The sequence below is a fragment of the Ictalurus furcatus genome, chromosome 4 (genome assembly GCF_023375685.1).
Source record: "Ictalurus furcatus strain D&B chromosome 4, Billie_1.0, whole genome shotgun sequence".
Lineage (NCBI taxonomy): Eukaryota > Metazoa > Chordata > Actinopteri > Siluriformes > Ictaluridae > Ictalurus > Ictalurus furcatus.
The window spans coordinates 13,422,201-13,444,180 of NC_071258.1; the positions used below are offsets into that span (position 1 = coordinate 13,422,201).

A 21,980-nucleotide genomic window follows, 5' to 3' on the forward strand; every position below is an offset into this window, starting at 1 on the left:
ACATGTGTGGCCCTTGCCAGAGATCAGCACTGAGCTTTTAATTTACAGCCTTCATCATTAATAAGCACACATACACTCCTAATCTCTCACTTCCTTACCCTCAACTTTACCACACCCTCACTCTTACTCCCCTTATCTCTCTCTCCATGTATCATTCTTGCTGAGAAAATTCAACCAGCGGAGGTTGAAACTCCTTTAAAACATTCATGGTTGTGGTTTGTTACTGGGGAAGTGGTTATGTGGACCAGACGGAACTGAAATATATCCACATGCGATATGGAGGAAGAGTCAAGTTTGTCAGCACTTGGCAACACTTGAAATGCCATTGTGATTCACTGTGAGAAGTGGAGCGGGGGAATGAGGTAGCAGCAGAGCCTCGTCTAACAGGGCAGGAACGCAGTAGGTGGCTGCAGTAGGATGTAGGAGGTATTCAAAGAGATGGAGGGTGAGATCTAGCGAAACCAGTTACAGGTGCATCTCAAAAAATTAGAATATCGTGGAAAAGTTAAGAATATTGTGTCAAGCCTTTGCAGGTGTTTTGAGTTAATCAGCTGGTTAGAGCTCTTCTCAGGTCGATATTTCTGTATTATAATTTTTTTTATTCTTATATTTTGAGATACTGGATTTCTGATTTCCATGAGCTGTAAGCCGTAATCATGAAGATTAAAACAAGAAAAGGATTGAAATATTTCATTTTATGTGTAATGAATGTAGAATATATGAACAGTTCCACTTTTTGAATTAAATTACGGGAAAAAAAAAAGAACTTTTCCACGTTATTCTAATTTTTTGAGATGCACCTGTGGATATCAGTCACAAGCAGTGATGTAGAAAGTTTGAATATGACCTGGCAAGACATGCTTTATTTGCTTTTATAATTAAATTCTCGAATCAGGACGCGCATATTAATTTATCTATAACAGCATGGCTCTGATAGTTCTGGCTGTAAGTAAATAAATGATATATTAATTATTAACGCGTGTGTGTGCTCTTGTGGTATTCTTCCTTATAATAATAGCTCATACACAGACTTGTATGGTGGACACTCCACATAATCTAAGGTTAATAATAAACAGATTTGACACTTGTTTAACAAAAAAAAAAAAAAAAACCCCAACAACTTCTAATCATTGACGTGGTGAAGGTTTCTGTTAGCACATGTTTATGTACCGTTTATGGAAGGAGTCCTGGGTGTCCGCGCTTTTTAACGGTCACAAAGTCTGACACACAAGAGTCTCCAGACAGACGGTTTTCTGCTTTCACAGATTCTCTGTAACATGACAAGCTGTGCTTATTGCCTTGCTAACTTCAAGAGAGAGAATGCAGGACAGGCCAGTGAGCGAATATCTTATACAGCGAATAAACTTCTATAACGTAAGCCATAACAGTCTCGTGGACTTTCAGATTAAGCGTAAATACAAACTGTTAAAACACACGAGGTCATCCAGTAATTAATTAAAACTTCAAATGGAGGGGGGAAAAAATCGAATCACTGTCATGTAAGCGGAATAACAAGCTACAGACCATGCCGTTATATGAAAATCCACTTCCAGGTGCTAACGGCCCTCTGCACAGCAGTTCATTGTGTGTTATTCCTTAATTAATCAAAAGCATTTTTGTTCAACCGCTATGAAAAAAAAGCTTGCATTGCTTACTCTGATTCCCTCTCTCTGTAGGCGCCAGACTGTAACCAGCACCCCCTGCTGGATAGAGCTACACTTAAATGGCCCCCTGCAATGGCTAGACAAGGTGCTCACCCAGATGGGCTCACCCAGCATCCGCTGCTCCAGTGTGTCATAGATGACCCAGCACCACTGACTTCACAACCAGGAAGCACCAACCGCATGAGAAGGCTGGACAGACAGACAGGCGTCCTCTCAAGTGTTTCCTTTTAGTGTCACTCCACTGCTTGCTGGTTCAGTCATTTCCACACACACAGAGTTTTGAGCACTTTCTATTGCTGATACCTATACAGCGTGGCTTGTATAGCTGTGCATGTTATGTAGATTTGTTTTGGTCATACAAAGATAGGTATATATTTTGGCTGTTTTTTTTTGTTGTTTTTTTTTTTACATTTAATTTTAAGCTCGGCTTAAAACGCGAGGTATCGAACCTTACAGAGTTTAAACACTTCATATTCGTTGAAGATGGATATGGAGAAATAACTGGTGAAGTAGATTTTTATTATTAATCGCCTACATACAGCTTGCAGTACGTGAAAAGCTGCAACCCTTAAATTTGGGGAATCTGTCCGAATTTCTCTCAGGCCCAGCAGTTTGCTGTGCACGCATTTAGCAACTTCATAGGCCTGAGAGGGTTAGTACGGCGTCCCCACGGCCTTCGTTCGAGCGGCTGCGTGGGAGTATAACCCCCTAGCTGTTGGCTGTTTTCAAGTGAACAGTAGCTAGGTACTGCTCTTATGGTGTGTTGGTGCTCACATGCCATACTGGGCTACATGCACTGAGCAGTTCAGCACAATTTCTAGGATGATTCAGTGCTGTTAATCTGGTTAGTATTCTTTTTTTTTTCTTTTCATAGTATGAAAACTAGATGTCTGTCTATTTTCAAAATGATACAAAGCACATCTTGATACAAGATGTCTGAAAGATATATTTAAGATTTATGTTGTGACTTGGAGCTATTTTTATGCGAAACTATGTCATTCAGATGCTACTAATTTTTTTTGACACTGGTTTCAGGAAAAATATCCAGCAGGTATAAATCAGTATAAAAAATTTTTTTTGATCCAATATAGAACATTTGGGTGAATTGTGTTTATAGTGCCCAACAGCACATTAAGGATTTGGTAAGGAACTTCTCAAACACGTCATTCTGTGAAGAGGAAGGTGTCTTGTAGGTGTAATTATGTTTTGTGTGGTAAATCATGTTTAAAATGTTAAGTCTTTTTACTACATTCACGAAATCATCAGCACACGCTTCGGCATAGAGCCTGTGTTCCACTTTCTTTATCTACAGAGCATATGAACAGTTTCTGATTTTTAATCAATATAAAACTAAGCTCAAAGTAAATAAAGTTACTCACCATGGTCCAGAAGACTGCATGTCAAAGACCAGCTACAGCTTTCTCAATCGTTCTCCATAACAAGTTGCAGTGCAATTAAGCTGGAAAGGGCTACACATGGCTCAAAGGCTCAGGCTGGGAAAATGTGAGAATGGTGTCGCAAAAAAATGTACATCGTTATCTGTGTGTTATCTTTGACAGCCTTTTGGTTATAACGTTACAAGCCCTTGGTATGTTTTGTATCAAATACAGAAAAATTGTGCATTTTTATGGTACTTATTCCAGTGTAGCGCAACCGTAACCATGTGAAGCACTTGTCTTTACTACTCTGTCAGAGAGTAAACAAATCATTCTGTTAAACGCTGGAAATTGAAGTTTGTCAGTGACATAACTGTATCCATTGTTTCAGGAGAAAAAAATTAACTTGCAAAAAAAAAAAAAAAAACATTTTGCTTAATATTAGATTTTGTCATTCTTATTTTTGCATAACAACCAGACTGGAGAGTTCAGCAGTGTCTTGTTCTATCACCCAGTGTATATTATGTCAGAGCCTGTAAGAAGGGCCACAGTGAGTAGCACAGAACCAACTGCTTTACGTTTCTTTTTTTTCCTCTCTCATGCTTTTTGCTTTGCTACTTCTTGTCTGCAGCCTCAGCTTTATTAAAGTGATTATTAAAGTTTATTAAAGTGATATTGAAAGCTTGATGAATCAAGAAACGTTGCATGCAGCAGCTACAGCTACAGCTATTCAAGGCAGTATATGTAGTATTAGAGAACCAGGAGGAACTCCAGTGTATTATAGATTTTTTTTCTTGGCAATCCTGGTCAAATTCCTGAACCTCGAGCTTCAGAGTGGTTAGACCCAGGCTGCCTGTGAGTGACTGGATCAGGGCCCATGTTTATCAAGCATTTAACAGTGTGCTGATCCAAGATCATTGCTCTCTACTGCTTTTACCCTTGTACTTACATATATGTAAATATGAGAGAAGGCCGATCCCGTCTGAGGTTCCTTTGTTCACCGACATAGGAAACAGAACTAGCCCAAGAAAAAAAATGGGTGGATAAAAAAAGGAACACTCTACATACACGTTCACATCCTATGGGTGCACTGCAGTCACTTGTGAAATTAATTAACTGAAGTTAATTCACTTAGTATACCATTATGTATGGCACATCAAACAGAGAATTCAAACTCGGGACCATCTGGGCACGTGAAAGAAAAATGCTTCATGCACACATTTCTATATGTTCAATTCTGTGTCACTGCCAATTATTTTTGTGTCAAAGGAAATGGATGGTCTACTGTAAATTGAAGACTATAAACACATTTTTTGAAAGAATGTTATGGTGAGGAAAGCACTGCTGGCAGCTCCTGATGTGTGCTCACATTTTTATTACAGCAGTTCAATTCTCTCATGGGATGCTCTGTTCTCATGGCTGGATTTTTATATATATATATATATATATATATATATATATATATATATATATATATATATATATATATATATATATATATAGATACATACACACACACACACACATACATACAAACATACATACACAATATATATATATATATATATATATATATATATATATATATATATGTGTGTGTATATATATATTGAGCCAGGTCCTATCAGTAAGATGGTTGTATTATCTTGTATGTATAATTATTTTGATTATATAATTACACTGACTGGATCCTTTTGATTAATTGCATGGTCTTGCACTTCTTTAATTTCCAACAAAGATCAGCACTTTGTTTGAGCAGGCACTCTTTAGACTGCAGCTGCCTCCTGCCAACAGCTTAGGCAATTAAATGTTGAAATATTGCTCACTTGTTTCCTCTCAAAACTCTTAGAACTTGTGAAAAATGAGCCTCATCAGTGAACTCATAAGGAACTGCATTTACAGAATTGTTGATCCCTGTGGTTTGATCTCCCCTGAACTGTGTCCAGTGCCGTGGACTCTGCTGGATCTCCTCCTGTAACAGTGTCAGCAGTGTCCATTTTTTTTTTTCCAAATTTAAATACCGCTTTGTAGTTTCAGGTTCTTATCCATACACTCATTATGTGAGACAAATGTAAATCTCTGTTTCTGTCTTATGGTTTCAGTACTTAATAATTACCCCTATATATTTTTTCAGGTAATTTAGTTTTTGCCTTAAATCAACTTTCTCTCTGCTACTGTACCTTCATAGATTTCCCCTTATATTAACTGTTGAAGCTATTGTTGTATCGCTTCATTTTGTTATTCATAAATTTGTAATAAAATATGTATTTTAAACTGGATTTATTATAGCTTTTGGCATCTTGTATGTAGGGCTCTTCTGTATATAATTTTTTCCAAACATCTTTTCTGTTCCACACATGCCACAGACATATTCTTTACAGAGACAAAGACAATTTAATGAATAATATTTTCTGTCAGAAATGTTAATTATTAATAGTGCAGTTTAGTCAGATTGTGACTATAAAAATGCAAGGTTATTTTGACAAATTATTTGAAAGATCAAACAACCAACCATACTGCTTTGTCCATAATTATGACCTTTTTGTATTCTGGACAGCAATTATGGACAACATGGTAATTCAAAAACAAACTAGTAAACACCTTCTGCCCTCATAGCAAAAGAGAGCTTGTGTACACACTCACACACACACACTCACACTTCTAGGGCAATAATGCAATATGTGGATGGACTTGGATTAGACCCAATCCAGAGTAGTTTTGGGTAATGTCTTGGTGGCCGCACCGTCTCCCATCCAACTTAGAGGTTTTAAAAGCCAGCAGCCCATAATGGCTGTGCAATCGGTTACTGAGGTGCTGGTGTTAGAGAGAGGAATAACCAGAGTATCATGAGGAGCCTCTCTCGTCCCACCTTGCCCAGACATATTTCTTGGTGCCAAAGAGTCAGGCTGCAAATCACGCGGCAGTGTTGGAGGATTATGGGCGAAGACTGGTGCTGGGGAATGGAACTCTGCTTTAGCTCTCTTCCCCTGAAGACAAACCGTCAATCTCGTCCTGGTCCCCGCCGATTGCCATCCAAAATGCTTTGGCTACCTAATAGATAAGAATCACCACAGCAACTTCAATTAACAACTTTTCAAGAACTTCTCTTTGTTTTGTTGGTTGTGAATTCTGTCCATCTATACAGCTCACCTTTTCTGCATGCACCTTCCTTTGCTCGTGTGGCAACGAAGAAGCTTTGTCTATAGCAAAACGATAGAAACTCAGGTCTTTAACGCTGGAGCATGTTATTTGAGCTTAAATGGTAGGAAAGTAACAATCAACAAGATAAACTTGTTGCCTCACCTTTCATCTCTTTCAGTTTAGTAAAGAGACGCTCAAAGTTGTCCACATCTGCATCTCCAGCTGTGAGGTTGGCCAACTCCCGAATGTCCATGTCAGTCATCGGGTCTACGTGACAACAAAAGCAATAACTATCCCTCGCCACCGAACTGTGATCCTGCATACAGCGGGTGTTTATGAATATAAACTACATATGCTCTCACCTACTATTGAGTCTACTTCCTCTGTACTGTTCTGACCGCTTCCTGTCTTCGGTCCTTCTGTGTTCTCATCCGCACTGTTAGACTGACTCTGAAACAAAATGAAATACATGAATATGCTATTCTGTATTAATATTCATACAATATATTTTCAATTGAAGCTGAACCACAGCCCCAACTTTCAAGACTCAGCACTGGGACTATTGCCAAAAGGATTTGTGTAATAACGTGGATTAATTTTGTTTTATAGATGTTTCTGATTTTATCTTTAATAACCTTTTTTTTTTTTTTTTTTTTTTTTTTTTTTTTTTAAGTGTCTTGGTTGTTTTTAAGCGTTTTTAAATCAGCTTAATTTGTGCTCTCTTGAGATAAATTCTGATAATATAGTATTGTAAGCATAGAATGCTATTTGAATTCAGGGCTTCTGACCTGTGTTTCTGCTATAGGTCGTGGGTTGTTGTGACGAGATGCAACCAAACTGCTCATCAGACCAAATCCCTGATTGTGTTCTAGGAAGAAAAAAAAAAAATCTTTAGAACAACTCCTCTGTTGTGTACAAGGTTTTACACGTATTATTGAATTATCATTTAAACCTCACCATCCTTCATCTCCACACTGGACCACACATTAGCATTCAGAGCCTGAATGATCCTCTTCACTCCTGTGGACTCTGGAAAGTCATCTGAAGCGTCATGAACACACAATGTCATGCAAACATGTTTCCATTCCATAAAGAATTCAAAATGATGCATCTTTCTAAAAAATTGCTTTTCGTCTTCAAGTGTCCAGCTCAGCATGGGCTAAAGCTTTAAAACAAAGATGGTATAATTTGCTGTCCTGTTCAAAAAAATTCTATCATTTGACTGCAAAGCTATCACAAGACACCAGGTGAAACTTCACACAGACATGAAGCCCAAGCTCTACTTTTTTTCAGAAATAATATTTCCTAAATTACATTAAACCAGATCCTGAATTTACATCTCAGCAATTTTCTGAGAGGAATTTGGTTTGCAGACGAATTACATTCAGTACGTTTACATGGACAATGATATTCCGATATTAAACCGATTAAGACGATACTCTGATTAAGAAACTACCATGTAAACAGTGATTTCTGATGACCTTAATCCGACTAAAGTCATACTCGAAGTAAACACAAATCGAATTAAAACATGTGGCATATTCCTATTTGAGTCACATTACAGACATGTACACACCTTAATCACACTATTAACATAGTGTGGGAGATTTCACCGCATTTTGCGACAGGACACGTACACACACGGCAGTGCTCAACCGTTTGACAGCAAACAAGAGCACGGCTGCGTTCGAAATTGCGTACTTACCTGCTATATAGTAGGCGAAATACATGTATTTTGGCTGCTATATAGTAGGTAAGTATGTGGTTTGGGACGCAGCCCACGGCTTCAAGCAGTTGTCTATTTGCACGTATAGCATAACAAATAATTAACTGCACTTGAAGCGTTCGTAAAATTAAAAATGAAACACCCAAAACTGTATATGGTACCATAACGAAGACGAACTGTATGTTGATACGTGAAATTCCGGAGGGAACATCGGACGGCGTGGCGTGGGGACGTAATGTCGTGTACCGTTAATCGATCCATGTTCTATAACATGTAAAACGGGAACATGAAAGGAATATTCTAAACGCGACTCATGTAAACACCTTAATCACAATATTGTCTTACTCAGAATTAGGTCAATAATCAGATTACTGCTGTCCATGTAAACGTAGTCAGTGATATTATATCTCTTTACCACAAAAAACAAACAAATAAAAACTAATCATGATGGAACTTATTTAAAAATGTAATGTATATTGTACACAATGAACATATTTCACGTGTCTCACCGTCCTCATCAGGCAGGTCCTCAGGGTTGAGCTCCACCAGTTCAAACGCATGAGCCAGGCACCACTGCTGAGCTTCTTGTCTGTTTACACCTGTAACAACAATCACAGAAAGCCAACAGCAGATATTATAATGCGCAGATATTATACACGCAGTTAGGCTACAGTAGTTAATTCTTGAGGTCATCAAGTTTCAAAAGCAGCTTTTAGACACCATCTCCATGACAACAAACTGTTTAATAAAAAGAAGTGTTTCCTGAGAACTGTTTGATGTATATCTATATTACTATACTGTATGATGTGGTTGTAATCCATGTTCTCTGAACTACTGCTTCCAACCTTGTTATACATTACAAAAAGTGATTCTGTGCTATTATTTTCTTAAGGCTTCACCAAAACATTGACTGTAGGGGTGCTGATCATTTTGTATCCAGTGATTTGCAGGCAACTGCACAAATTAGAAAACATCCAGTGTTAATTAGTTTTGCTCATTTTCATCAAGCGTACCAATGTTTATGGATGTGACTGTTTGTGTATTGTATAACTGGATGTACTATGCTCATTTATTGTTGAAATACACTTGCTCCCTGGATGATGGATGGATCCTGATGGGTCGTGCAAAGACTCAAGCTAAGAATTCACATACTTCACTGCAATGATAAAAACTCTGATTTTCTAAACCAGGAATCAGACTAAACTTGAACAGCTATGTGACATGGACAAATTCAGGGGCCAGTGACAGCACTCACCATTTTCACAAACATGGTCACACACCAAGATGAGCACCTCAGGAGCCATTTCCTCCACCAGTGCAACCCATGGAGTGACAGCGGTGAGGCCATCTTTCTATAATATAGAGAGAGATTGACTACTTTTACATGGACAGCAGTAATCTAATTATTGACTTATTCTGAATAAGACAGTATTCTGATTAAGGTGTTTACATGAGTCGCTTTTAGAATATTCCTTTCATGTTCCCGTTTTACATGTTATAGAACATGTTATAGAACATAGATCGATTAACGCCGCATGTCATTACGTCCCCACGCCACGCCGTCCGACGTTCCCTCCAGAATTTCACGTATCAACATACAGTTCGTCTTCGTTATGGTACCATATACAGTTTTGGGTGTTTCATTTTTAATTTTATGAAAGCTTCAAGTGCAGTTAACTATTTGTCGTGCTATACGTGCAAACAGACGACTGCTTGAAGCAGTGGGCTGCGTCCCAAACCACACTTACCTACTATATAGCAGCCAAAATACATGTATTTCGCCTACTATATAGCAGGTAAGTACGCAATTTCGAACGCAGCCGTGCTCTTGTTTGCCGTCAAACGGTTGAGCACTGCCGTGTGTGTACATGTCCTGTCGCAAAATGCGGTGAAATCTCCCACACGATGTTAATAGTGTGATTAAGGTGTGTAAATGTCTATAATACGATTAAAATAGGAATCCTCCACATGTCTTAATTCGATTTGTGTTTACTTTGAGTATGACTTTAGCCGGATTAAGGTCATCAGTAATCGCTGTTTACATGGTAGTTTCTTAATCTGATTATTGCTGTTCATGTAAACGTACTGACTGAGAGGGTACAAGAATGCCGAGATGCTAAATGACAAGTGAAATGTAGAATTAAATCACTCACAGAGTTACTGTCAAAATAGACAATGAAAGCCTGCGTGGATTGGGCAACTTCTGAATTCATGTTGAACGGACTTGGCACAACACAAAGGCTGACATCCGCAGTGTAGTACTTGTTGTTGATTGTCCATGGATACCAAACCACTACATCCTCCTTTTTAGTGGGTTCTGGTAATGATGATGCCCCCAAGACCTCTAGAAACAAGCAAAAACAAAGGCTAGATTAATTCAGAAATAACAATTTCAGAAATACCAAAGAATATGACAAACTAAAGAATATTAGTGTTAGCTGGCTCAGTATATATTTACAGTGATACATTTGAAAAAGCAATCAGTAGTTCAACACTGCCTACTGCTGGCCATTAAGCTGCATTTCATACACCTCTGTAGGGTCAGTAATAAATCCAGATGTGCTAATGAACTGTAAAGATGTGCATCTACAGTGTATCCTGTCTTTTTTTTTTTTAAATAACATAATATGAGTGCTTTCTTCTCATAACACCTCTTATGTAGGAGTCACGTGCTTGTACAGTAAACTAGTCTACCTCTAATGTAGGAGTCACGTGCTTGTACGGTAAACTAGTCTACCTCTAATGTAGGACTCACGTGCTTGTAAGGTAAACTAGTCTACCTCTAATGTAGGAGTCACGTGCTCGTACAGTAAACTAGTCTACCTCTAATGTAGGAGTCACATGCTCGTACAGTAAACTAGTCTACCTCTAATGGAGTCACATGCTCGTACAGTAAACTAGTCTACCTCTGATGGAGTCACGTGCTTGTACAGTAAACTAGTCTACCTCTGATGTAGGAGTCACGTGCTTGTACAGTAAACTAGTCTACCTCTAATGTAGGAGTCACGTGCTTCTACAGTAAATCAGTCTACCGCTAATGTAGGACTCACGTGCTTCTACAGTAAATCAGTCTACCTCTAATGTAGGACTCACGTGCTTGTAAGGTAAACTAGTCTACCTCTAATGTAGGAGTCACGTGCTCGTACAGTAAACTAGTCTACCTCTGATGGAGTCACGTGCTTGTACAGTAAACTAGTCTACCCCTGATGTAGGAGTCATGTTCTTGTACAGTAAACTAGTCTACCTCTGATGGAGTCACGTGCTTGTACAGTAAACTAGTCTACCTCTGATGTAGGAGTCACGTGCTCGTACAGTAAACTAGTCTACCTCTAATGTAGGAGTCACATGCTCGTACAGTAAACTAGTCTACCTCTAATGGAGTCACATGCTCGTACAGTAAACTAGTCTACCTCTGATGGAGTCACGTGCTTGTACAGTAAACTAGTCTACCCCTGATGTAGGAGTCATGTTCTTGTACAGTAAACTAGTCTACCTCTAATGTAGGAGTCACGTGCTCGTACAGTAAACTAGTTTACCTCTAATGTAGGAGTCACGTGCTCGTACAGTAAACTAGTCTACCTCTAATGTAGGACTCACGTGCTTGTACAGTAAACTAGTCTACCTCTAATGTAGGAGTCACGCGCTTGTAAGGTAAACTAGTCTACCTCTAATGTAGGACTCACGAGCTTGTACGGTAAACTAGTCTACCTCTAATGTAGGAGTCACGTGCTTGTACGGTAAACTAGTCTACCTCTAATGTAGGACTCACGTGCTTGTACGGTAAACTAGTCTACCTCTAATGTAGGACTCACGTGCTTGTACGGTAAACTAGTCTACCTCTAATGTAGGACTCACGTGCTTGTACGGTAAACTAGTCTACCTCTAATGTAGGAGTCACGTGCTTGTACTGTAAACTAGTCTACCTCTAATGTAGGAGTCACGTGCTTGTAAGGTAAACTAGTCTACCTCTAATGTAGGAGTCACGAGCTTGTACGGTAAACTAGTCTACCTCTAATGTAGGAGTCACGTGCTTGTACAGTAAACTAGTCTACCTCTAATGTAGGACTCACGTGCTTGTACAGTAAACTAGTCTACCTCTAATGTAGGACTCACGTGCTTGTACAGTAAACTAGTCTACCTCTAATGTAGGACTCACGTGCTTGTAAGGTAAACTAGTCTACCTCTAATGTAGGACTCACGTGCTTGTAAGGTAAACTAGTCTACCTCTAATGTAGGAGTCACGTGCTTGTACGGTAAACTAGTCTACCTCTAATGTAGGAGTCACGTGCTTGTACGGTAAACTAGTCTACCTCTAATGTAGGAGTCACGTGCTTGTACGGTAAACTAGTCTACCTCTAATGTAGGACTCACGTGCTTGTACGGTAAACTAGTCTACCTCTAATGTAGGACTCACGTGCTTGTACAGTAAACTAGTCTACCTCTAATGTAGGACTCACGTGCTTGTAAGGTAAACTAGTCTACCTCTAATGTAGGAGTCACGTGCTTGTACGGTAAACTAGTCTACCTCTAATGTAGGAGTCACGTGCTTGTACAGTAAACTAGTCTACCTCTAATGTAGGAGTCACGTGCTTGTACAGTAAACTAGTCTACCTCTAATGTAGGACTCACGTGCTTGTACAGTAAACTAGTCTACCGCTAATGTAAGAGTCACGTGCTTGTAAGGTAAACTAGTCTACCTCTAATGTAGGAGTCACGTGCTTGTAAGGTAAACTAGTCTACCTCTAATGTAGGAGTCACGTGCTTGTACGGTAAACTAGTCTACCTCTAATGTAGGAGTCACGTGCTTGTACGGTAAACTAGTCTACCTCTAATGTAGGAGTCACGTGCTTGTACGGTAAACTAGTCTACCTCTAATGTAGGACTCACGTGCTTGTACGGTAAACTAGTCTACCTCTAATGTAGGACTCACGTGCTTGTACAGTAAACTAGTCTACCTCTAATGTAGGACTCACGTGCTTGTAAGGTAAACTAGTCTACCTCTAATGTAGGAGTCACGTGCTTGTACGGTAAACTAGTCTACCTCTAATGTAGGAGTCACGTGCTTGTACAGTAAACTAGTCTACCTCTAATGTAGGAGTCACGTGCTTGTACAGTAAACTAGTCTACCTCTAATGTAGGAGTCACGTGCTTGTACGGTAAACTAGTCTACCGCTAATGTAAGAGTCACGTGCTTGTAAGGTAAACTAGTCTACCTCTAATGTAGGAGTCACGTGCTTGTACGGTAAACTAGAGTGAACACACCTCCAAATCAGTCGATTAAAGGAGCGAAGAAAACTTTATTGCCTTTCTCTAGATGAGGAAATCGAAAATGCATATCTAACGTTACAATAACATTCTGTCTGATTATATCAATTAGAGACCACTTCGACGTTGCTCTACTTCCAGCCTGGCAACACATACACGGAGAAAATAATAAAATAAATAAATAATATATTATATATTGCAGACTGCCATGAAGGAAACACATGACTCAACTTCATATACTGCTTATTCTGGGTGCTTTCTCTCAGAAACAGCTATGCAAGATAGCCAGCTTTATGTTAGTAGCAGACTAGCTATCAACCCAAATCGGTTATGCTAGCTAACCCCCAAGCCGGACTGCTAACCGGGTTTCTTCGCGTTTACTTACGCCTGACAAGCTCCTCTTCCTTAAACCCCGGGTCACAACTTGTTATCAGAACACAAGGTAGTGCAGTCTCTTCTTCATCTTTGTCCCCTGACATGTTTCAGTCTTGTTGACAGCTAATAAGCTACTATTAATGTTCACTAGCGAACCTAACAACTCCAGCCTCAACCCTGAACTTCCGCAATGACGCGCAATGACGTCACGACGTATAAAAACGTGCATACTAGCGTGCTAAATAGTAGCCATGTCAGAACCGTACCTGTTTACTGCTTATGAAAGAAAGCTGGGAAATTAATGTTATTTGCAATTGAATTCTTTTTTGGCCAAGTTTTATACACATACATGTAAGGTGCTGAATACTAACCCCGCTTTGCCTTTTTAAACAATATCACAAGAAATCTATTAAAGCACAGAATTCGTGTTCCAAATGTGCTATTTATTTATTGTTGGATTATTTAGTACGTTAGTCTAAAGTATTTGTAGTCTCTCTTGGTGTTGATTTGTTTCTGTTGTTTGCATCGTTGTGTAGCCTATATATACATGATAGCGTCATTTTGTTAATCATTTCCTTATTTAAAAAAAATGCAACGTACTTAGTATGAACCGTTGGACGTAGAAATGCCGCAGGTCACTAAATTTCAAAAAGACCCGATTGAACATCAGTATTGTTTTTTTAAATGGATACAATGAATACAAAGCATCTTCACGAATAAATAAACAGCAAACAAAGCAGCACAACAGAACAAACGGCTAATCTGCTAAATGTAGACTCGCATTTAGTTTCCATAGAAGCCACGGTCACGTGACTTCGTTGCTCTCTAGAGTCTAGACAACGATGACAAACTAGCAAATTAGTTTTGACTTGGGATTTAAAAAAAAAAATTGTAAAGACTTTTATTTGTTTATAAAGAATGGCTGAAATAATTCAAAAAGGAGACAAGGTTGGACGTATTCTAGTGCAGGTAACGTTAAAGTACACACTTTACAGAGATTTCCAACTTAACTGCCAGTTGTAGCTGTGTAATGTCAGGCAGTGACTCGGGTAACACTGTTAGATAGGTGTTGTTTACTCTGTTAATATATTTTGCTGACATTTTCTTGTTCGTGTTTATGGTGGTCTTTCTATCAGGTGCAGAATGATTTAAGTCAGCTGAGGAAGAGGCTGGGTCGAATAGACCAGGACGGGACTTTAGATGTTCAGGCTCTTGATGAGGCGATAAGCAGGACAGAGGACGGCATCAAGGTCACTGACACCCTTAACTTAACTTTTTTCTCAAAGTGGGGAAATCACAAACCACCATCATCACCTTCTGTTTATTATGGAGTTCAGTGTTTTTGCCTATTTTAATTAGTCACTTTAATTGAAGAGATTTAATCCAGTCGTCAATCATCCAAACAAGTAGGCTTCTATCTAATGACAAGTAAAAGGAAATAAAAATGAATTTAATGACAGTTTTTAAAAATGGCCAACATATTGAACATAATTTTATGTCCATAAAGTACATTTGTGTTAAGAGGATTAACAGTTTTCTCCTTTACAGTTAAAGGTGTTGGTTGAGGCTGGTGTACAACCCCCAATTCCAAAAAAGTTGCAACGCTGTGTAAAATGTAAATAAACAGATTGCAATGATTTGCAAATCTCATAATTTTTTAACCCATATGTTATTCACAATAGAACATAGAAAACATACCAAATGTTTAAACTGAGTAAATGTACCATTTTGAGAAAAAAAGGTGGTAATTTTGAATTCGATGGCCGCAACACGTCTCAAAAAAAGGGGACGGGGCAACGAAAGTTTGGAAAAGTAAGTGTTACTAAAAAGAAACAGTTGGAGGTTAATTGGCAACAGGTCAGTAACATGATTGGGTATAGAAAGAGGATCTTAGAGAGGCAGAGTCTTTCAGAAGTAAAGATGGGCAGAGGTTCACCAATCTGTGGAAAACTTGAGTCTTCAATTTGTGCAACAATTTCATAATGATGTTCCTCAACATAAAATTGCAAAGACTATGAATATCTCATCATCTACAGTACATAATATCATCAAAAGATTCAGAGAATCTGGAGAAATTTCTGTGCACATGGAACAAGGGTGAAAATCAATATTGCATGCTCGTGATCTTCGGGCCCTCAGACGGCACTGCATTAAAAACAGACATGATTCTGTAATGGAAATCACTTCATGGACTCAGAAACACCTCCCGAAGCCATTGTCTGTGAACACAGTTCACCATGCCATCCACAAATGCTGGTTAAAGCTCTATCATGCAAAGAAGAAGCCATATGTGAACATGATCCAGAAACAGCACAGTCTTCTCTGGGCCAAAGCTCATTTAAAATGGACTGAGGCAAAGTGGAAAACTGTTCTGTGGTCAGACGAATTGAAATTTGAAAAAAAAAGTGAAACTATAGACACCGCATCCACTAAACTAAAGAGGAGAGGGACCATCCGGCTTTTTATCAGCGCTCAGTTCAAAAGCCTGCATCTTTGATGGTATGGGGTGCATTAGTGCCTATAGAATGGGCAGCTTGCACATCTGGAAAGGTCATCAATGCTGAACGGTATATACAGGTTTAAGAGCAACATGTGCTTCCATCCAGATTCCATCCCGTCTTTACTTCTGAGAGACTCTGCCGCTCTAAGATACTCTTTTTTATACCCAATCATGTTACTGACCTGTTGCCAATTAACCTAATTAGTTGCAAAATGTTCCTCCAACTGTTTCTTTTTTAGTAACACTTACTTTTCCAGCCTTTTGTTGCCCCGTCCCAACTTTGTTGAGATGCGTTGCGGCCATCAAATTCAAAATTACCTTTTTTTTTTAAAACTGTGGAAATGTACCATTTTAACATTTGATATGTTTTCTATGTTCTATTGTGAATAACATATGGGTTTATTAGATTTGCAAATCATTGTATTCTGTTATTATTTACATTTTACACAGCGTCCAAATTTTTTTGGAATTGGGGTTGTAAATGGAAATGGATATAGAACTGCTGTGATATGGAGTGATCTAAGTTCTCCTTTCTTTTCTACTCTCTTGTTGTCTCAAAAGACATGTTGCTTAAAAAGACATTTTCGCTAACTGACTGACTGAGCCCCAGCCTATAAAAGGCAACTCTAGTGAATTTCATGAGGAACAGCATAAAAACATGAGCTTAAAAGATCATGATTTAGTTTAAATTAAAGAAGATTAATTTAACTATTTAATTTAATTATTTAACAAAAAATGTTATGGGTTGGCCTTAGATATGACTCTTTTTTTTTTTTTTCAATGTATAACCTTCATTCATTCTTTAAGCATGGTGCAGCATTTTTGTATTTTCTCTCCATGAGCAAACAAATTGTACCATGTTTGTATTGCACTGGTTACTGCTAGACTGCTAGAGGTGGACTGACAAACTGTACATAGTAAGTAAGCGGCTATAATCAATAATTGTATACCTACATCATGCACTTATCTTATTGTTTACCTGATAAAATCTCCCTTAGCCACAAGGTAGTTGTACCAAGCAAAGTGACCATTGAGTATATGTGTATGCATTTGTGTGTATTACTTATTTTTGTGATATTTATACAGAACCGTGCAGAGGAATATCTAAAGACAGTAAATAAACAAGTACTGACACTTCCCATTATTGAACATGTTGAGAAGAAAGCAGTGACGGTTGCCAAATGGTATAATACATATCTAAATATATAAATAGCAGATATTTCTGTAATATCACCATGGCTTTTTGAGCACGAGAACAATAAGTGAATATTAAAATGGCCTTCTGATCCATAGGCAGCCTCCCACTGAGTCCATCCCATACATTGCTCCTCAGAAATATCTGACTGCTGGAGCATCTCCTGGAGAGAAGGTTGGTGTTGGTGTTATTACGCACTAAACCAAACCATTGATTCCTATTACTAGTACATTAAAGCACACCTCTAGTCTGTCAGTGACCCATTTATTTCTATCATTCCACCAGCACAAGGCAGCTTTTACAATGCGTGCACTATACAACCCTGACCACCCAAAACACAGAGACCTGATGCACCAGAACTATGGCCTTCAACTTCCTGATTTGCTCAAGAAACCTGGGCCTACTGTGAGTTTTGTTTCAAGAATATTCTCTTACAGTTGGTATGACCCTTAAGCTCTATAATGGTATATTCTGCACTTCATGGTGTACATATCGGGGTATTGCTTGAGCGCACTAGCAGCATATCTAGCCAGGATAACTAATGTAAACTATAAATACCTCATATGACATAAAGAAATTTTGGTATCTTTGCATCTTTAATGATTTTGTAAATAAAATTTGCTTTTAGATATATTAAAATTGAATATTGTAGTTGCAATGCACTACCTGATTTCACTAAATCATTTCATGACATTGTTAGACCAGTTTTTCATGTTTATGCTTTATGCTGTGGTTTGTTTTTTGCCTTTATATTTGACTTTATGCACACATTCCAACTTTTCCCAAATTGTAATTTCAAGCAACGTAAAGAGAATCAAATTTGACATAAATTACAGTCTAGTGAGTGCTCTAATAAGCGATGATGTCAGCATTATTATTTTAGTTTTGTAAACAAGTGATGGTGTGGTAAGATAAGCCTTGATAAGGCTTGATGTGGTTACCTCCTGAGAGATATAAAGATGGCACAATGGGTAGTGTTGCTGACTTAGCACCGGGGTCTGGGATTTTAATCCTGAGCTTGGGTTACATCAGGGTACTATTGTTTCCTCCTAGCTGCAAAAACAATCTGGCAGGTGACTGGGATATACTCTAAATTGCGCATAGGTGTAAATGAGTGTAGGAATATGTGTGTATGGGATATGCTGTGATGTGACCCTGAGCCGCAAGAAGTAGTAGATAATGAATGAATGAATGAATGAATGAAGATCTTAAAAATGTTTCAAATAAATTAAATATCGAAATTGTCACCTAAGTTGAACCAAAATTATTTTATCTACATAAAAGATTACCAATGATTTTGCATAAAATATTCTGCATAACTTGCTCTTTGAGTTGTGAGTATTGTTTTGGGGTTGGGGGGGGAAGTAGCACTCTATAGAAATCAGAATCAGTGGCTGAGTTTTATACATGGGGTGGCCAGGGGGTGGCCAAGGCTACCCCCTGGCCACCCCAAGGCTAGAACAATTAGTTCTTCAATGTTGAGATAGTGTGGACCAAAAAGGTTACTTCACAAGAATTCTTTAACTTACTATGAATAGTCATTGTCTCTACCTTGAACTGCAGCTCAATTTCTCTCTCTCTCGCTCTCTCTCGCTCTCTCTCTCTCTCTGTCTCTCTCTTTCACTCTCTCTCACACACACACACACACACACAGCACTGTACTCACATACTGGAGAGACTTGTGTTCACTTCTCTTCCGGGTATTCTGGATTCTCTCTTCTTCTTCTGCATGTTCTTCTTATTCTTCTGTATCTTGCAACCAATGTTAATATTCTTTGTTCCTCATCCACGATTTGAAAAATGTGCCGCACCGCAGCAGAACATCAAAATAAATGCTTCTTTCAACAAGAGGTGAAATGAGATGTCGATCAGCGTCAATCTGCCAGTAGTGAGTGAAATTTTGGGGCGACACCCCTCTGGCTCCACCAGTGGTCAAAACTGCTAAAAAAATTTTTAAAAAACCCCAAAAAACTTCCTCAACTTCCTCTAGAATTAGCCCCCCCCCCCCCCCCCCAAAAAAAAGAATACTGTTTAATTCTCAATGAACAAAATATGCAGAACTTTTGAAAACTTATTTGACGTCAAGGTTTCACAGAAAAGTACATTTGAGCCAACAAATGAATGAAAAACGTTAGGGTGGTTAAATTGCATTCAAGTTTTTTATTTGATAGTGACCGGAATTCATTGCCTTGAACTCAACATATGTCACATGAAAGTAAGTGATGAACATGTCAGCATTAACATATGACTCTATAGTCAGTATGCTTTCACACAAGATTTGTGAGTTTAAAGTCACTTGCTTTGACAGTTACTGCAAAAAAACATTTGCTGGTCAACAAATTGATCTTTTCAAAGGTCACAGTTTGTTGTAGTGCTCAGTCTGCTTCATCCCTCTGTCTCTGGCATCCTGTGCCTGTCATGTGGAGAGAGATTCAGGGGGAGTTGAGGCTGTCAGGTTGCTGCAGTGGACGATGGGAGACTTGGCTGGCGATAGCAGACAGACGCAGATTGCTGCACATCAGCATTCTCCTGAGAAGGTGCTGGTGCCTGATTGCAGTTGTATGGACTGCTGCTTTACAGCTGTCTCAGGACAGGTGCTGCTACCTGTTCCTGCATGCCAATAAGACAGGCACATCATACCCACCCGGCAGGTGCTGGCGGCATGCCAACTGTCTTCAACACTTCAACACCTCAAAACCTCAGTGCCAGCTCACTTCAGCGCCTCTAGAGCTGTTGTTCCTGCTGTGGTCATTTCGGTGTCCTTCTCATAACACTTCCACAGCTGGCAAGCACTGCTGGTGTGTCACTTGGCTCAGTGGTGTGAGAACACACAGCTTATAGAATCTGCAGGAGCAGGATGACGGGACTCCGTACATGTTTATTTTGAACCCTCATCCAATTCTTACTTTGTGTTTCTTTGTAATATCTCACAAGCTGCGACTTCTGTTCAGAGATGTATGTAGATGCTACTTGGCAGCTGTGTTTTGTTTTTCATTATTAAGTATCCTTTCTTGGATTGTGGGTTCTAATAGGCTGTAAGATTGCTGTAGATAACAGGCTTTTATCTAGTTGATTCTTTACTGATATTGCATCCTGAGAAAATATTTCTCTGTACATAATGTGCAGTTTGCCTGATTGATTGGTAATCATTCAAATGACCCTAGTGTTAAGATTATCAGTGTGAGAGTAAACATTGCCTTCTTGATAATCCAAACAGTTTCCTGATGGCTTATATCGTTGATAAATAACCGTGGAGCATTTCTTGCCTTTTGATTCATGGGCTGTTTTATAGCTATGAGGAACTAGGAGCATTTTGGGCATTGCTCTGATGGCATTTAATTCTTGTAGATCTCAAACAGCTGTTCACTCAAGAGAAACCAGGAGAGAATTAAACATTTTGAACCATGCTCAAAGTCTCCGGAAAACATTGCCAGCTTGTGATTGATTGCTGGAGGGAAGAGAAGCTTATTGGCTAGTTTACAATGTCATTAACTGCCTGTAAGCTAGCTCCAACTTTCTTTTAATGAATGCAGAAAATCTGTTGGTTGTAATCACACAACATTGCGTTCCTTTATGCACATACATTTGTGAACTCGAGCAGCCGATGAAATAGTAAGAGGGACAAGGAAGAAAAGGAAGAAACTATATTTCTTGACATCTACAAGCTGCCACCAGCCTGATTAATGGATAGGCGTCTTGCAGCCTTTTAGAACAAAGTTTTGTTTGGAGGGAGAAATCTAGTCAGTGACCCAAAGCTAATAGTGTTCTCCTTGAACAAGCTATTGAGTGGGGTTTGTTCCTGTTCTGTTCTCCGAGTAACGTTGTTTTTGGCTGTAGAGCCAATAGGCAGATCTTTTCTCTCTCTCTTTTTTTTTGCCTTAGCAAGGTAAAAGAATTCAGCTATTACTCCTTGCTTTGATGCATTTAATATAACACACATGACTGAAACCCATTTTCACAATTCCATAGTATATTTATAATGTCTCTTATGGCTGTTTAGAGAAATTGCCTGAGTTAATCAGTCAATCAGTTGGAAAGCATTCGATGTGCCACAAGGAAGAGGAGTGTGTATTTCCCTGAAAGTGCATAACTTCTCTCTCTCCAGGTGGGAACCCAGAAAGCCATGAGCTCTACAGTAGCTGTTGTACCTATAGACCAGAACAGATATCTCCTCCCTGCAGCCTCTCTCTGTGAGGAGGACAAGAAACCAGGCAAGAATCTGAGAATACACTTTCAAGGTCATCCCACCACTCATCCATCCATCAATGCATTCGTCTATCCATTCATTGATTCATCCATGTTTACCTGTACAGTTAGATTATCTCTATCTATCTATTTTATATTACTGCCCAGAGAACCAGAACTTTTGGCACCAAAATCTGGAACTGTACTTTTTTAATTGGCCACCAGTCCCATACAAAATGTTCCAGTTATGTGGTATTTGGTATGTGCTCAAGATTGGCACAAGCAGGACCTTGAAGTTAGGCTAGCAGCACTGTTCATTACTGACTGATTATGCATGCTATGTCACACACTCCTGCAACACCATACACACAGACAGACACATTTTGAAATGTTTTGGATGAAGACTGTGAAAACGCAGCCATGGAATGAAAATGTAGCCATGGCCGATCAGACAAAGGACACTCGTGCGTGCATTGTGATGACGTCTTTGCTCAACAAAACGATGAGGCAGTTGTTTATACAAAATGGTGGAAAATGAAACAAAACTCATTTG

At 38.9% G+C, this 21,980-nt stretch overlaps 3 protein-coding genes across 4 annotated transcripts in view; 2 read left to right on the forward strand and 1 right to left on the reverse strand.

The window, feature by feature from the left end:
• Positions 1 to 3,715, forward strand: part of smad3b (SMAD family member 3b) — a 33,057-nt gene extending 29,342 nt beyond the window's left edge. The window contains exon 9 of the mRNA XM_053623053.1: positions 1,677 to 3,715. Coding sequence (XP_053479028.1) covers positions 1,677 to 1,800 — 124 coding nt within the window. The 3' untranslated portion in view covers positions 1,801 to 3,715. The remainder of the gene's footprint in view (positions 1 to 1,676) is intronic.
• Positions 3,716 to 5,303: 1,588 nt separating this feature from the next.
• On the reverse strand, positions 5,304 to 13,913 carry aagab (alpha and gamma adaptin binding protein). 2 transcript variants are annotated; one of them, XM_053623057.1, is made up of 10 exons: positions 13,558 to 13,913; positions 10,061 to 10,251; positions 9,163 to 9,259; positions 8,417 to 8,506; positions 7,139 to 7,210; positions 6,970 to 7,049; positions 6,544 to 6,631; positions 6,344 to 6,448; positions 6,191 to 6,240; positions 5,304 to 6,091 (listed from the first exon to the last, which is right to left on the reverse strand). In XM_053623057.1, exons 1-10 carry the CDS (start codon positions 13,649 to 13,651, stop codon positions 6,014 to 6,016), a joined length of 945 nt encoding a protein of 314 aa, XP_053479032.1. In that variant the 5' UTR covers positions 13,652 to 13,913; the 3' UTR covers positions 5,304 to 6,013. The 2 variants fall into 2 exon arrangements, with proteins under 2 accessions (XP_053479032.1, XP_053479031.1); XM_053623056.1 differs by having other exon boundaries at positions 7,139 to 7,222.
• LOC128607195 (IQ motif-containing protein H-like) lies at positions 13,912 to 21,641 on the forward strand. The gene is made up of 6 exons (XM_053623888.1): positions 13,912 to 14,516; positions 14,684 to 14,797; positions 17,134 to 17,231; positions 17,341 to 17,416; positions 17,528 to 17,647; positions 21,348 to 21,641. The coding sequence occupies exons 1-6, from the start codon at positions 14,466 to 14,468 to the stop codon at positions 21,639 to 21,641; spliced, it is 753 nt and encodes a 250-aa protein (XP_053479863.1). The 5' UTR covers positions 13,912 to 14,465.
• The last annotated feature ends 339 nt before the right edge of the window (positions 21,642 to 21,980 follow it).